The sequence below is a fragment of the Aethalodelphis obliquidens genome, unplaced genomic scaffold (assembly GCF_003676395.1).
Source record: "Aethalodelphis obliquidens isolate GAN/ISIS:26980383/991018 unplaced genomic scaffold, ASM367639v1 scaffold636, whole genome shotgun sequence".
NCBI classification, from domain to species: Eukaryota; Metazoa; Chordata; class Mammalia; order Artiodactyla; family Delphinidae; genus Aethalodelphis; species Aethalodelphis obliquidens.
Genome location: NW_020838547.1, coordinates 157 through 12,953, shown reverse-complemented (window position 1 = coordinate 12,953; position 12,797 = coordinate 157). Strand labels below are relative to the sequence as shown.

General features: G+C 38.8%; 1 protein-coding gene across 2 annotated transcripts; it reads right to left on the bottom strand.

Annotated features, from left to right (window-relative positions):
* Nucleotides 1-245: 245 nt before the first annotated feature.
* LOC113616839 (serine racemase) lies at nt 246-11,613 on the bottom strand. Of its 2 annotated transcripts, XM_027100204.1 has the most exons (8): nt 10,537-11,613; nt 5,547-5,718; nt 3,988-4,114; nt 3,697-3,800; nt 2,091-2,210; nt 1,883-1,957; nt 1,068-1,277; nt 246-742 (listed from the first exon to the last, which is right to left on the bottom strand). In XM_027100204.1, exons 1-8 carry the CDS (start codon nt 10,563-10,565, stop codon nt 557-559), a joined length of 1,023 nt encoding a protein of 340 aa, XP_026956005.1. In that variant the 5' UTR covers nt 10,566-11,613; the 3' UTR covers nt 246-556. The 2 variants fall into 2 exon arrangements, with proteins under 2 accessions (XP_026956005.1, XP_026956006.1); XM_027100205.1 differs by lacking the exon at nt 1,068-1,277 and having other exon boundaries at nt 416-742.
* Between the last annotated feature and the right edge of the window lie 1,184 nt (nt 11,614-12,797).

Genomic DNA, 12,797 nt, shown 5'->3' with positions numbered 1-12,797 from the left:
TAGGTACTCACGGCCACATGAAGTGCAGTTTTGATGGGAAGCTAAAATCTCAGGACACAGTACTGATGAACCTCTATAAAAGAGTTTTCCCCAAATGGACTTATGATCCATATGTACCAGAACCAGTACCTTGGGTGAAAAGTGAGATTTCTTCAACAGTGCCTGAAATGGACATGGAATAATGGATTCAGTGGGATTCTGTCTCATTGCTACTAGTTAGCACTCTAGGGTTGGGAGCCTGTAGGTTGTGATTGGGCAGTTTATGTTTTCTACTTAAGCCTACTTAAGGTCTGCTGCTCCTTTTAGCAGAAGACTTTTCTTGGCCTTGACAAGGTATCTCAGTTAAGTATGGATATTTTTCTACTGCAACTTAGTCCAAAAAACTATTAAAACTTACTGAAATATACATTCTCCATTAGGATTTTGAAAGCTCTTTAAGAGGGGAAGATAGGAAGTTGACAATGACCAGGAGACAAAATTTCCAAGTGTTTAGACACTGAATCCCTTTTCTTCCTTTTGCACATATTAAACAGAAACAGATTTCTAAAGAGCTGGCTTATTCAGCCTGCTTCACCCAAGTTAGGGAAGTTAAGTCTACATTTCCACCACTGAGCACAATACAAATGTTCTTTACTTCTGCGGAAACTGTTTGAAAATGCTGAGACAGCACAGCAGCCACTCCAACACCAGCTGTAGGTTCAATAAGCAATTTCATCCTCTCCCACACCAGCTGGGTTGCATACTGTTGGTATAGAAAGGAGTAAGAATTAGTGAAAAGGGGAAAGAGCCTACATGGTTGGCCTTTATAGTTAAAGGCCAGATGGGGATATAATATGCCTCGTCTGAATTTTCCTATTGCTATATGTTTGTGCTTGCCAATGAAGGGCAGGGCTTTTTTCATTCCAACTCTGCTTCTATGGTCTTAATACATCTAGGGCACCCACCTTCGTGTCATGAAATCACCTAGTTGAGTCCCTAGTGGGTGAGTTGCCACTTACAACAGGAGGGTTTTTTGTCTAAGAAGTTGCTCCATTCTTTTGTTATCTCCTTTCCTCTTGGGGCCTCACCTTAATTTCATCCTCTGTGACAGTGAAGACGTCATCCACGAGGTCCCTTATAATAGGCCAGGTGTTTAAGCCAATGCTGGATCTGACACCATCTGCTATGGTTTCTGGAGGATAGGGATTGGGGGTCAGTTCCCCTTTCAGTTTGGACTGGTAGCAGTCATTTGCATTCAAGGGTTCAGCAGCATATACCTTGACACTAGGTCTCAGAGCCTAGGAAGAGGAATATTAGATAGCTTACAACTAGCCACAGCATTTTGCCTGCATGCTTGCAGTAAAATGATTGGTACAGTTAACATATTTCTGCCCAAGAGGCTTCCTTTTAATCGATGTAATGGAAATAGGGCCTTTAAGCACTTGAAATTGTTTTCCACTCTGGCCTCGGTGGCCTAGATCACAGCTGGTTCTGCTGGTAACTTGGGAAAAGAGTAGCCACTGACTTGGATAGTAGGTTGGTGAGATGGAACTCAGAGGACTGTGAGGGTGCCACTCATTGTAATGGCTTTTGTGCTGTAAAGTTTTCATTAAGAAAAGGGTAGTGAGGGACTTCCCTGGCGGTCCAGTGGTTAAGACTCCGCGTTTCCACTTCAGGGGGCACAGGTTCAGTCACTGGGAACTAGGATTCCGCATGCCGCGCGGCCAAAAAAAAGAAAAAAGGGTAGTGGTGAAGAGAAGGGCCTTCTATCTCAAGTGCCAAGGGATGATGAGAAGGAATGGCAATTTGGGGGAATGTTGAGCAAGTATTCACAATGTACTATGATGTAAAATAAACTCTTCTATGCCTGAAGTAGGGAGTCCTTCAGAAGCTGTTTTCTTACCTTAACTGTAATTGCTATTCCAGCAACCATTCCTCCTCCTCCTACAGGTACCACCAGTGCATCTACCAAGGGAACCTTTAATGAAAAGAATATAAAGTATAAATAGGTCTATTAATAACCAGTTTTATATGTACATATAAAATAATTGGTTCTACGGCCAAACAGCATTACCAGTAAGTGGCTAAACAAGAACTAACTAAGCTTTTACCTGGTTTAGGACTTCCATGGCAATTGTCCCTTGCCCAGCTATCACTGCAGGCTCCTGGTTGGGATGTACCATGATGCCTTCTGTTTCTTCCACAATTCTTCTTGTAACATTTTCTCTGGACTGAAAGAGTACATTAATTTAGCTTACTTTATTTGTATTTAATAGAGTTCCCAACAAGTTAGATTCAGTCATTTAACACTTTATTTGCCATCTACTTTTTTCAGAATTTGTTTTGGCACTGGGTATATAACCGAACAAAACAGTCCCTGCACTCAGTGGAGTTATGTTCTAATATGGTGAGGAGGGGTGGGATATGAGTAAATATATGGTATGTCTAAATGCTTTAGAGAAAAATGAGTTTATTTTATATAGGGTGCTTGGGAAGGGCCACTGGTAAAGTGACATTTTAATAGATTTGAACAAGTCCTGTGTACCTCCAGAACATTCCAAGGAAAGAGTAACAGCAAGTACAAAGACTACAGAGAGGAGTGCTTGGCTTTCTGAGAAACTAAGTGTGGTTTGTGTGGAGTGTTTGGAGGAGAGTAATAGTGGGAGATGAAGTCAGAAAAACAGAAATGGGCCAGTTCATCTGGGCCATAGATGATTGCAAGAACTTTGGTTTCCACTGTGTATGAGATGGGGAACCACTGGAGGATTTTAGGCTGACAGACACATTCTGACTTACCAAATGGATAGCTCTGGTTGCTCTTTTGGAGACAAGACTCGTGGGGCAAGGGTGGAAGCAGAGGACCAATTAGGAGGCTACTGAATCTAGGTGAGGACTGACATTGGTTTGAATCAGGATGGTGAAGGTAGAGGCTGTTAGAAGTAGTTGGATTGGGCTTTTCTGGTGGCGCAGTGGTTAAGAATCCACCTGCCAATGCAGGGGACACGGGTTCGAGCCCTGGTCCGGGAAGATCCCACATGCTGCAGAGCAACTAAGCCAGTGCACCACAACTACTGAGCCTGCTCTCTGGAGCCTGTGAGCCACAACTACTGAAGCCCACGCGCCTAGAGCCCGCGTTCCGCAACAAGAGAAGCCACCGCAATGAGAAGCCCGCGCACCGCAACAAAGAGTAGCCCCCACTCACTGCAACTAGAGAGAGCCAGCGCGCAGCAACAAAGACCCGACTCAGCCAAAAATAAATTAATTTAAAAAAAAAAGTTGGATTATGGAAATATTTTGAAAGGACTAAGATTTGGATGTGGGGTATCAGAGTTATCAAAGATAACTCCATGTTTTGAGGATAATGAAGGATTAAAGTTGCCATTTACTGAGATGGGGAAGACTGGAAGTGGAACAGTATTAAGATGAGGAGTTTGGTTTTAGACAGTAAGGTTGAGAGGCCTATTAAGGCACCCAAGTGGGAATGTACAAGTCTGGTTAAGAGCAAAGTTCAGGGCTGGAGTTAGAGTGTAGGTGATATTTTAAACTATGAGACTAATGAGATCATCTGAGTGAGTGTAGGTAGAGAAAAGGTCGTGCGTGCCAACACTTAGAGAAACAACAAAGGAGACAGAAGCTGCAGCCAGTAAGGTAGGAAGAGAAGTTTCATTTTACTATGAAAGCTGTTAAGGTGGTACTGAACATTGCTCTCTTCCTTACCTCGTCGCTTTGTTCACTGTATACTATAGAGGCTCCATAGCCTTGTATCGCCAATTTTTTACAGTTGGGAGCTGTTTCGGGCACTACAATATAAGCAGGAATCCCTGGGAGGGAGAAGCATGTTTGGTTAGTACAAATCAGAATTTAGGATAGAAATTTATGTTCAGTTTGCTTGTAATCAGGGACTTGGAAATTTATTCCCTCAGCTATCACCAACCTCACTGAAAGTTAAGGCTGCTTTTCCAGTCCTCTGACGAGCCTACCCAGTACCCTGGGAAATTAATCAAGTACCTTGCAATTTGGCAGCATAGGAGAGAGCCTGGCCATGGTTTCCACTGCTGTGAGTAACAACAGCTTTGGGCTTCTCTTCTGAAGTGGCAGAAATCAAGCCTCTGATTGCATTAAGGGCACCACGAATCTGGAAAAGAGGAATGGTGAATTAATATATTTGATTAAAAATTCTTTTCAAAAAACCAAGGAGCTTTTTTACATTTTTCTCTTCCAATACTGCACATCCACTCCATGACTAAATCTTATCGAGTCTATCTCCTAAATACCTCATGTTCATCTTGGCCACTACCTTGGTGAGGCCTCATTTCTCAACTTGGTATCACCAAATCTCAGCTGATCCTGCCTCAAGGATTATTCTCATCTAATAGTTCCACTAGATTAGGAAAGTGAGCTTTTAAAAAACAAACGTTACCTTTTTCATTGATTGCCTATTTTTGTAAGAAAAGTACAAATCCCTTACAAGCTGCAGCCTTTCTAAACATATCTACGTCTACCGTTGTAGCCATCCTAAATTGCCTCTAGTTTCCATCCTACCAGGTTAGCTCACAACTCTGTACCTCTTGGCATGCTGATGCCTCTACCTGTAGTTCTTTTCCCCCACTCCCTGATATGGCTAAAAGTACTCATCCTATAAAACTTGGATCAAACAACACCTGGTTCAACCTCCTTGTTCTCCCAGGCAAAATTAGGTACTTCATTCGTTTCTATGGCCCTTGTAACTCTTTTAAGACATTTGTCATCAACCTATTTTGTCTTCCCCTGCAAGTATGGATATGGGGCAAGGCCTAGTGTACATATACCTAGTATAGTTGGTGAAAATAAGTGCTTGATGCGTGATGAATGAAAAATAAACCATGGCAGAAGCAAAGGGCAAAAGAGAATGGAGAAGTTTTTGTTTGTTTAAAATAAAAGTTCTCAGTTAATGGGTATGGAAAAAGGTAAATTCCTGAAATCCTAAAGCTACCGCTTAATGGGTACTAACAATACCTGTTAGGCACAGTGCAAAATGCAGCTTTTCAGATTTTTACCTGAATGGATCTTAAAGTTCAACTAACGGTCAGAGAATTCAGGTAACAAATCAGCACAGAAATCTATCTGTATGCATAGGAGAGGCACTGACGTATTTTGTAGAAAAAGGTCCTGTTATATGGGGGTTGAGCTAGGGTTAGATCGTTTATATTCATAATAAGGTATAAACAAATAGTAAGTTGACAAAGTGAATGCTTAAACTTGGCTATATACAGGGTGATCACACATGTCCAGGTTGATGACTGTGATCTCGGCTTAATCGTTAGAAGTTCCCCCTTTTCATTCTCAAACATGTCCTAGTCTGGATAGTAAATTATATGTGATCACCTTAATTATACGGAATTTTGAGATTGTGTAAAAGTGGCTCTTGTCAACGCCATGATGCTAAGTAACCAGGACTTGAGCAAAGGAAAATTTCCACAATTTCTTTAGCTGTAAAAAGATATTAATTGTACCTACCTCACTGGGTGGTCAAGAGAATCAAAGTGGCTTGAAAAGAAACATGATACACTATCAAAAGAGATTGTTACCTTAAAAGATCCAGTTTTCTGGAAGAGTTCACATTTGAAGAAAAGATTGCGCCCTGTTACTTGATTCAAAATGGAGCTTGTTAGCACTGGTGTGAGGTGGATAAAATCTCGAATGTTGATATGTGCTTTCTCAACATCAGCAAAGGAGATGCAGTACTGATCACACATGGTTCTGAAACCCAGGAATAAGAGGGGTCAAAGCAAGCCTAGACGATGTATTTAAAGTAGATTTTGCAAATGCATAACACAGACCCATGGAATGTACACCACCAAGAGTGAACCATAATGTAAACTATGGACTTTGGTGCTAATGGCATGTCAATGTAGGTTCAGCTGTAACAAATATACCACTCTGGTGGGGGATGCTGATAATGGGGGAGGCTATACATGTGTGGGGGCCGGGAGTATATGGCAAATTTCTGTTCCCATCAATTTTGCTGTGAACCTTAAACTAAAACAAACAAAAAACCCAAAAAACAACCAAACAAAAATCTTAAGAAAATAAAAAAAGAAAATGCATAACATAGGAAAATAGACTCAGGGTCTGTGGTGTTAATGTGGGGACTGTCTCCATTACTGGGGTCCAGAATCTCTGCATAAGGGAACTTCTCTTGAAGCTGAGTTTCTTGGTGTATAAGTTTGCTTTGTTGAAACCTCACAGGAGATAACTGGTGATGATTATTGAAGGCTTAAAGCTCAGTCCTTGCCCCTACCATCCATCTCTTGGCACTGCCACTGGTCTCTACATTTTCATGATTGTGAAGCTTGAATAAACTGGGTTCAAAATCTGCTACAAATTTTTATTTAAAAAAAATATTTCACAATTTACCAAGGGGAAAAATTGCCTACAATCCTACCATCTTAATAAATTATGTTCACTATGTTTCCTTCTGTTTTTTCAATATACATATATGACAGTTAAAATCAAAGCATAAATAACATTTTTACTCCTTTTCCATTTGGCTCATTCCTCAAAGTTTTCATAACTATAATTTTCAGTAACTGTATTATGCTTCCACTTTTTACTATTTTTACTGTAGTGTTTAAACATGAAGTTTCTCTTTCCTTATTAACAAAGGTAATGTATGTTCAATAGAAAAACAATTTAATCTGCTTTCCTCTCCAAAGACAATTGCTACCGAAGCTCTGTTGTCTCTCTTTCCAGACCCACATACATATGCAGACAAAACTTTTTTGACAGGTTTGTTAACTTGCTTTTTTCAGACAATATATCTATGAATCTTTGCTTATCAGTAGATATATTTATGTGACTTTTTATTTTTATTTTATTTGATGTGGAACATTTTTTAAAGTCTTTATTGAATTTGTTATAATATTGCTTCTGTTTTTTATGTTTTGTTTTTTTTGGCCACGAGGCATGTGGTATCTTAGCTCCCCGACCAGGGATTGAACCCGCATCCCCAGCATTGGAAGGCGAAGTCTTAACCATTGGACTGCCAGGGAAATCACTATGTGATTTCTAGTGAAATGACTTACTAGTACTTCTTTTTACAAAAATACCGTAGTTTTAGATAACTCTGTTGTTGAACATTTAGATTTCCTTTTTTTTTTTTTTTTTGGCTATGATAAATAATGATGTAATGAACAGCCTTGTTGCAAGATCTCTGTTTATCTCTATACATGCTTTGAGTAGATTCCACCAGTGGTATTTTACATTAAAAGGCATACATACTTCTAAGGCTTTTGATACCACTGCCAAACTGATCTCCAGAAGAGTTATAGATCATATCAATTTATACTCCAACAGCACTTTCTAAGGAATGACTATTTTCCTTCACCCTTACTGTATCATTTTTATCTGTCAATTTAATGAAGTATGTCTAGTAGTTTACATTTCTTTAATTACTAGTGACTGAACTTTTTTTTTATTGAAGTAAGGTTGATTTACAATGTTGTGTTAATTTCTGCTGTACAGCAAAGCGATTCAGTTATACATATACATACCTTCTTTTTCATATTCTTTTCCATTATGGTTTATCACAGGATATTTAGCATAGTTCTCTGTGCTTTAGGACCTTGTTGTTTATCCATTCTTTTTGTTATATATATAAATTTATTTATGGCTGCGTTGGATCTTCGTTGCTGCACTCAGGCTTTCTCCAGTTGGCGGCGAGCAGGGGCTACCCTTCGTTGCGGTGCCTGAGCTTCTCATTGCTGTGGCTTCTCTTCTTTTTTTTTGGCGGTACGCAGGCCTCTCACTGTTGCGGCCTCTCCCGTTGCAGAGCACAGGCTCCGGACGCGCAGGCTCAGCGGCCATGGCTCACGGGCCTGGCCTAGCCACTCCGCGGCATGTGGGATCTTCCCAGACCAGGGCACGAACCCGTGTCCCCTGCATTGGCAGGTGGACTCTCAACCACTGAGCCACCAGGGAAGCCCCAAGATAAGGCATTTTTAAAATTAGATTTTTAAACTGCTTACTGATGATGTATATGAAAGCTAATAATTTTTGTATATTTATCATGTAATAGGATACTTTACCAGATTATCTTGTTAGATCTAATAGTTTTACAGTTTATTCTCTAAACAATCATGCTATCTGCAAATAAAGATAATTTGTCTTTACCTTAAAAATGTACCTCTAGTAACTTTTTCAATGACTTCATAGTTACTGGTTTATATGGATTTGCCATCTCCTCCTGAATTAATTTCAGTAATTTTTTTTGTAAAATCACTTAATTTAAAATTTATTAGTATAAAGCTGTACATATTAATATTTCTAAGTATTTTTCATATCCGTGGTATTCATTCATTCAACAAATTTGAGCACCTTCTGTGTCAGATACTGTTTGATCTGGGGATATAGTACTAGAGAAGTAGACTTGTTCCTCCTCTCAAAGATTACAATGTATTGGAGAGGTGTCTAACAAATAATTCAATTAAATATGTATTTACAAACATTGATATGTTAACTTAGGGAAGTGTATTATGATAGGATACTATAGTGGGAGGCCTTATTTAGATCAGTGAAGGAGGTCAATGAAGACCCTCTATGTAGAACTGAATTTTTATTATTTTGTGAATAATTAGTTTTTTTTTTTCTTGAGAAGTAAAATTAAATTATGACCTAAAAGATGAATGGGCAGAGTAGTGGGGAAAGTGTTTCAGGTAGAGGGAATATTATATGAATGCTTTAAGGAGGGAAAGAGATTGGCATTTTCCAGGAATTAAAAGGTCAATGTATCTGAAAATGTGATCAATGGGAAATGTGATAAGAGATAAGGAGAGTGAAGTTGGCAGAGTCTAGATCATAAGAGACCATGACTCATGGAATTTTTTTTTGGCCACACCTCACAGCATGCAGAACTTCCCAGACCAGGGATTGAACCCACGCCGCCCCCGGCAGTGGAAGCATGGAATCTTAACCAATGGACCACCAGGGAAGTCCATGGATTTTTTTTTTAAGAGCAATAAAATGCCATTGGACTTGTTACCAGGGGAGGGGGCGGGGAGGGATAAATTGGGAGATTGGGACTGACATATACACACCACTATATATAAAATAGATAACTAATAAGGACCTACTGTATAGCAGAGAATGCTACTCAATACTCTGTAATGACCTATATGGGAAAGAATCTAAAAGAGAGTTCACTTTGCTGTACAGTGGAAACTAACACAACATTGTAAATCAACTATACTCCAATAAAAGTTTTTTTAAAAATGCCATTGGAGAATTCTGAGCAGGTGACATGTTAGAATCCATATTTACAGAAAATCACTTGCTACATTGCAATGAATGAAAAGGAAAGAGAGAAGAGTGGAATCAAGGTATCCAGTTATGAAGTATTACAGCTGTCCACACGAAAAACAACAGGGGGGCTTGGATGGTGAAAGTGGAGGTAGAAAAAAATAATCATTCAAGATACATTTTGGAAAAACAAACCCATCAAAAAATGGGCGAAGGACTTGACTAGACATTTCTCCAAAAAAGATATACAAAGGGCCAACAAGCACATGAAAAGATGCTCAACATCTCTAATCATTAGAGAAATGCAAATCAAAACCACAGTGAGATACCACCATATGCCTATTAGGATGGCTACTATTTAAAAAACCCCCAAACTAGGAAAATAACAGGTGTTGGCAGGATGTAGAAAAACTGGAGTCCTCGTGCACTGTTGGTAGAAATGTAAAATGGTGCAGTTGCTGTGGAAAACAGTGTGGTAGTTCCTCAAAAAATGAAACAGTATTACCATATGATCCAGCAATTCCACTTCTGGTTATATACCCAAAAGAATTCAATGAAGGTCTCAAAGACATATTTGTACACCTATGTTCATAGCAGCATTATTTGCAATAGCCAAAAGGTGGAAGCAACCCACGTATCCAGCGACAGATAAATGGATAAACAAAATGGGATATATACATACAATGAAATATTACTTAGCCTCAAAAAAAGGAAATTCTGACATGTGCTATAACATGGATGAATCCTGGGGATATTACGCCAATTGAAATAAGCCAGTCACAAAAAGACGAATACCATATGGTTACACTTATGTGAGGTACCTAGAGTAGTCAAATCCATAGAAAGTAGAACGGTGACTGTAAGAGGCTGTGGGGAGGAGGGGGCAATGGGAAGCTGTTGTTCAATGGGTACAGTTTCAGTTTTGCAAGATGAAAAGAGTTCTGGAGATTGGTTGTACAACAATGTGAATGTACTTAACACTACTGAACTGTACACTTAAAAATGATCATGATGGTATATTTCATGTTACGTGTATTTACCACAATTAAAAAGCACACACGCACATACATTTTGGAGATTATAATTAGTTAGACCTCTTGGTTACGAGTGATAGAACCCCAATTTTAACTGGCTTAGGCACAAGAGGGAGGTGATGAGAATTTACTGGCTCATGGAATCCAAGGAAGAGTTGAACCATGGGAAGGGCAGGAACATGGCACATCAGAAACAACTGGAACTAGGGACTTCGAGATTTTCCAGGACTTTCTCATTGTTTCTCACCTCTGCTGCTTTCTGCATGTCGGCTTCATTCTTTTCACTGCAGACCAGCTGGTTCCGCATGGCAGGACACATGGCTGCTGACAGCTCCTGTGTTTTACATTTTACGGCTTCCAAACTGGAGAGGGATTTTCTTTTTTTCTTAGTTTCAGTTAAAAAAAATTCTGGGTAGGGACTCTGATTGGCCCATCTAGGCCCAGGACCAGTGGCCAAGGGTGTGAGGTCATTTAAGACAATACTATGCAATAGAAGTATTTACAGAAACATGAAACAATGATTTCTATAACACAATATCAAATATGTACATTTAAAACACATACATATATAAAACAATACTATATATTATTCAAAGATACATGTATATCCAAGGACATATATCAAACACATTAGAGTGGCTACTGAAGGAAGAGGGAAGGAACATGACTGGGAATTGGAATGAAGGAAAAAAAGATAAAATGAGAAAGGCCTTGTCGATGATAATGTGAACTGAACAGCAGGACTGCCTCAAATCTCTGCACCTGAGGGAAAAATAGGAGCAAATGAAGGGAGTAAAAGAGGAAAGAAAGGAAAAAAGGAAATAGACAGAAAAAGGAAAAGAGAAAGTACTTCTGAGTGAGAGTAAGGGACAGTTTTCAAGAGAAAAGGAAGGTGAAAATGTTGAGGTGATGAACTCCATATGTCACCACTACAGATATAGAAGAGACATATCCTGATATTGGATTGAATGTGGGGACTGAGAGAGACGGAGGTGTCAAGGATAACTCTTGGGTTTTGACTTCGATGGTGTTATAATTTACTGAGATATAAGGCTGGCAAAGAAACAAATATTTTAGGGGAAAATCAGAGATTTGATGAGCTAAGTTTGCATTACCTATGAAGCATTTGGTAGGATATCTTGAATTCTCAAAATTTTTTGCCAGAAATGTGTCTATTTTAATGTCTATTTCTGAAGAATGAGTGCTTCAATTTATCAAGTGCTGTTCTTTTTCCTTTATTATTTCTGATTTTATCTTTATTTCTTCCTTCTATTTTTATTTTCTTTTTCTACCCTTATTGAATACGTAGCTTATTAATTTTCATTCTTTTTACTTATTTATTTATTTATTTGTGCGCGCTGTGCAGCTTGTGGGATCTTAGTTCCCCAACCAGGGATCGAACCCGGGCCCTTGGCAGTGAGAGCTTGCAGTCCTAACCACTGGACTGCCAGGGAATTCCCAAGATAACCATTTTAAAAAGTTCGGTATGTATTCTTCCACATCTTTTTTGATGTATTTATATAGAAATTTACATATGCAATAAATGGTTTTGCTGCACTCAGACAGAACCATACTCTATATCTTGTTCTGCAATTGGCTTAAAAAATTAACAATGTATCTTGACTATATCAGCATATATTTTAATTCTTTAAACTCAGCTTTCATTGTGATACAGGTCTAAATATGGTTGTCTTTTCACTTATTTCTACCTGGCATTTCATGAACCTTTTAAATCTGAGGGTTGAATTTAAGTCTTAAATCCAAATTTTCCATCAACTGAGTAAATTTTCTTCTATTATATATTTGATTATTGCTCCTCCTCAGTCAGTTCTGTTATCACCGTCTGGACTCATATTTGATTATTAGTTTTCTGGATCCATTCTCCATATCTCGTACCTTTACCTCTCAATAGTTTCTATTATATTTTCCCTCTGAGTTCTCATAAAATTTTTTGAGCTGGTTTAACTTTTGGCATATCTCATCTGCAGCTCACTGATACTGCTGTATTAATTTGGCAATGGTGTTTTTCCTAAGAAAGTTTTCTTCAGATTATTTTTCCATTAAAAAAAAAACTGTTGCAATGTCCTCATCAATTTCACTATGAAAACAAATTAGTTTCAAACATTTTTTTCTTATTTCTTTCATATCTGTTTTAAAGATTGCCATTTGCTCTGACCACTCCAATCACTCCCCTTCTTTTGCTATCTACTGACTTTCTCCATCTGTTGAGAACTTCGTGGAGGCGAAGCGTCTGCCACCTAATAGGAATTGAATGAGTTGTCAGAGATTGTTTAAATCTTTTAAGCCCAGTCTAAGGAATAATCGGTAACTTTGATGGTGTAGAGGTCCAATAGGTTGTGTGGGACTGGGAAGGAGCTCAAGAGGTGGAGGGAAGCAACCTTGCAAGAGGAGGGAGTTCCATCACAGTTCTGAACACGGGGCTCATGAACAAACAGATAAAGTACCAGTCTTCAGATCCAGTTACATTTTAAAAATGAAAAAAAAAAA

Coding starts and splice junctions, on each gene's coding strand:
- LOC113616839 (XM_027100204.1), bottom strand. CDS start 10,565: ATGAAGCCGACATGCAGAAAGCAGCAGAG. Junction 2,211..3,696: donor ACAGTGAACAAAGCGACGAG/GTAAGGAAGAGA, acceptor GTACTCTTTCAG/TCCAGAGAAAATGTTACAAG. Junction 1,958..2,090: donor CCATGGAAGTCCTAAACCAG/GTAAAAGCTTAG, acceptor TTTTCATTAAAG/GTTCCCTTGGTAGATGCACT.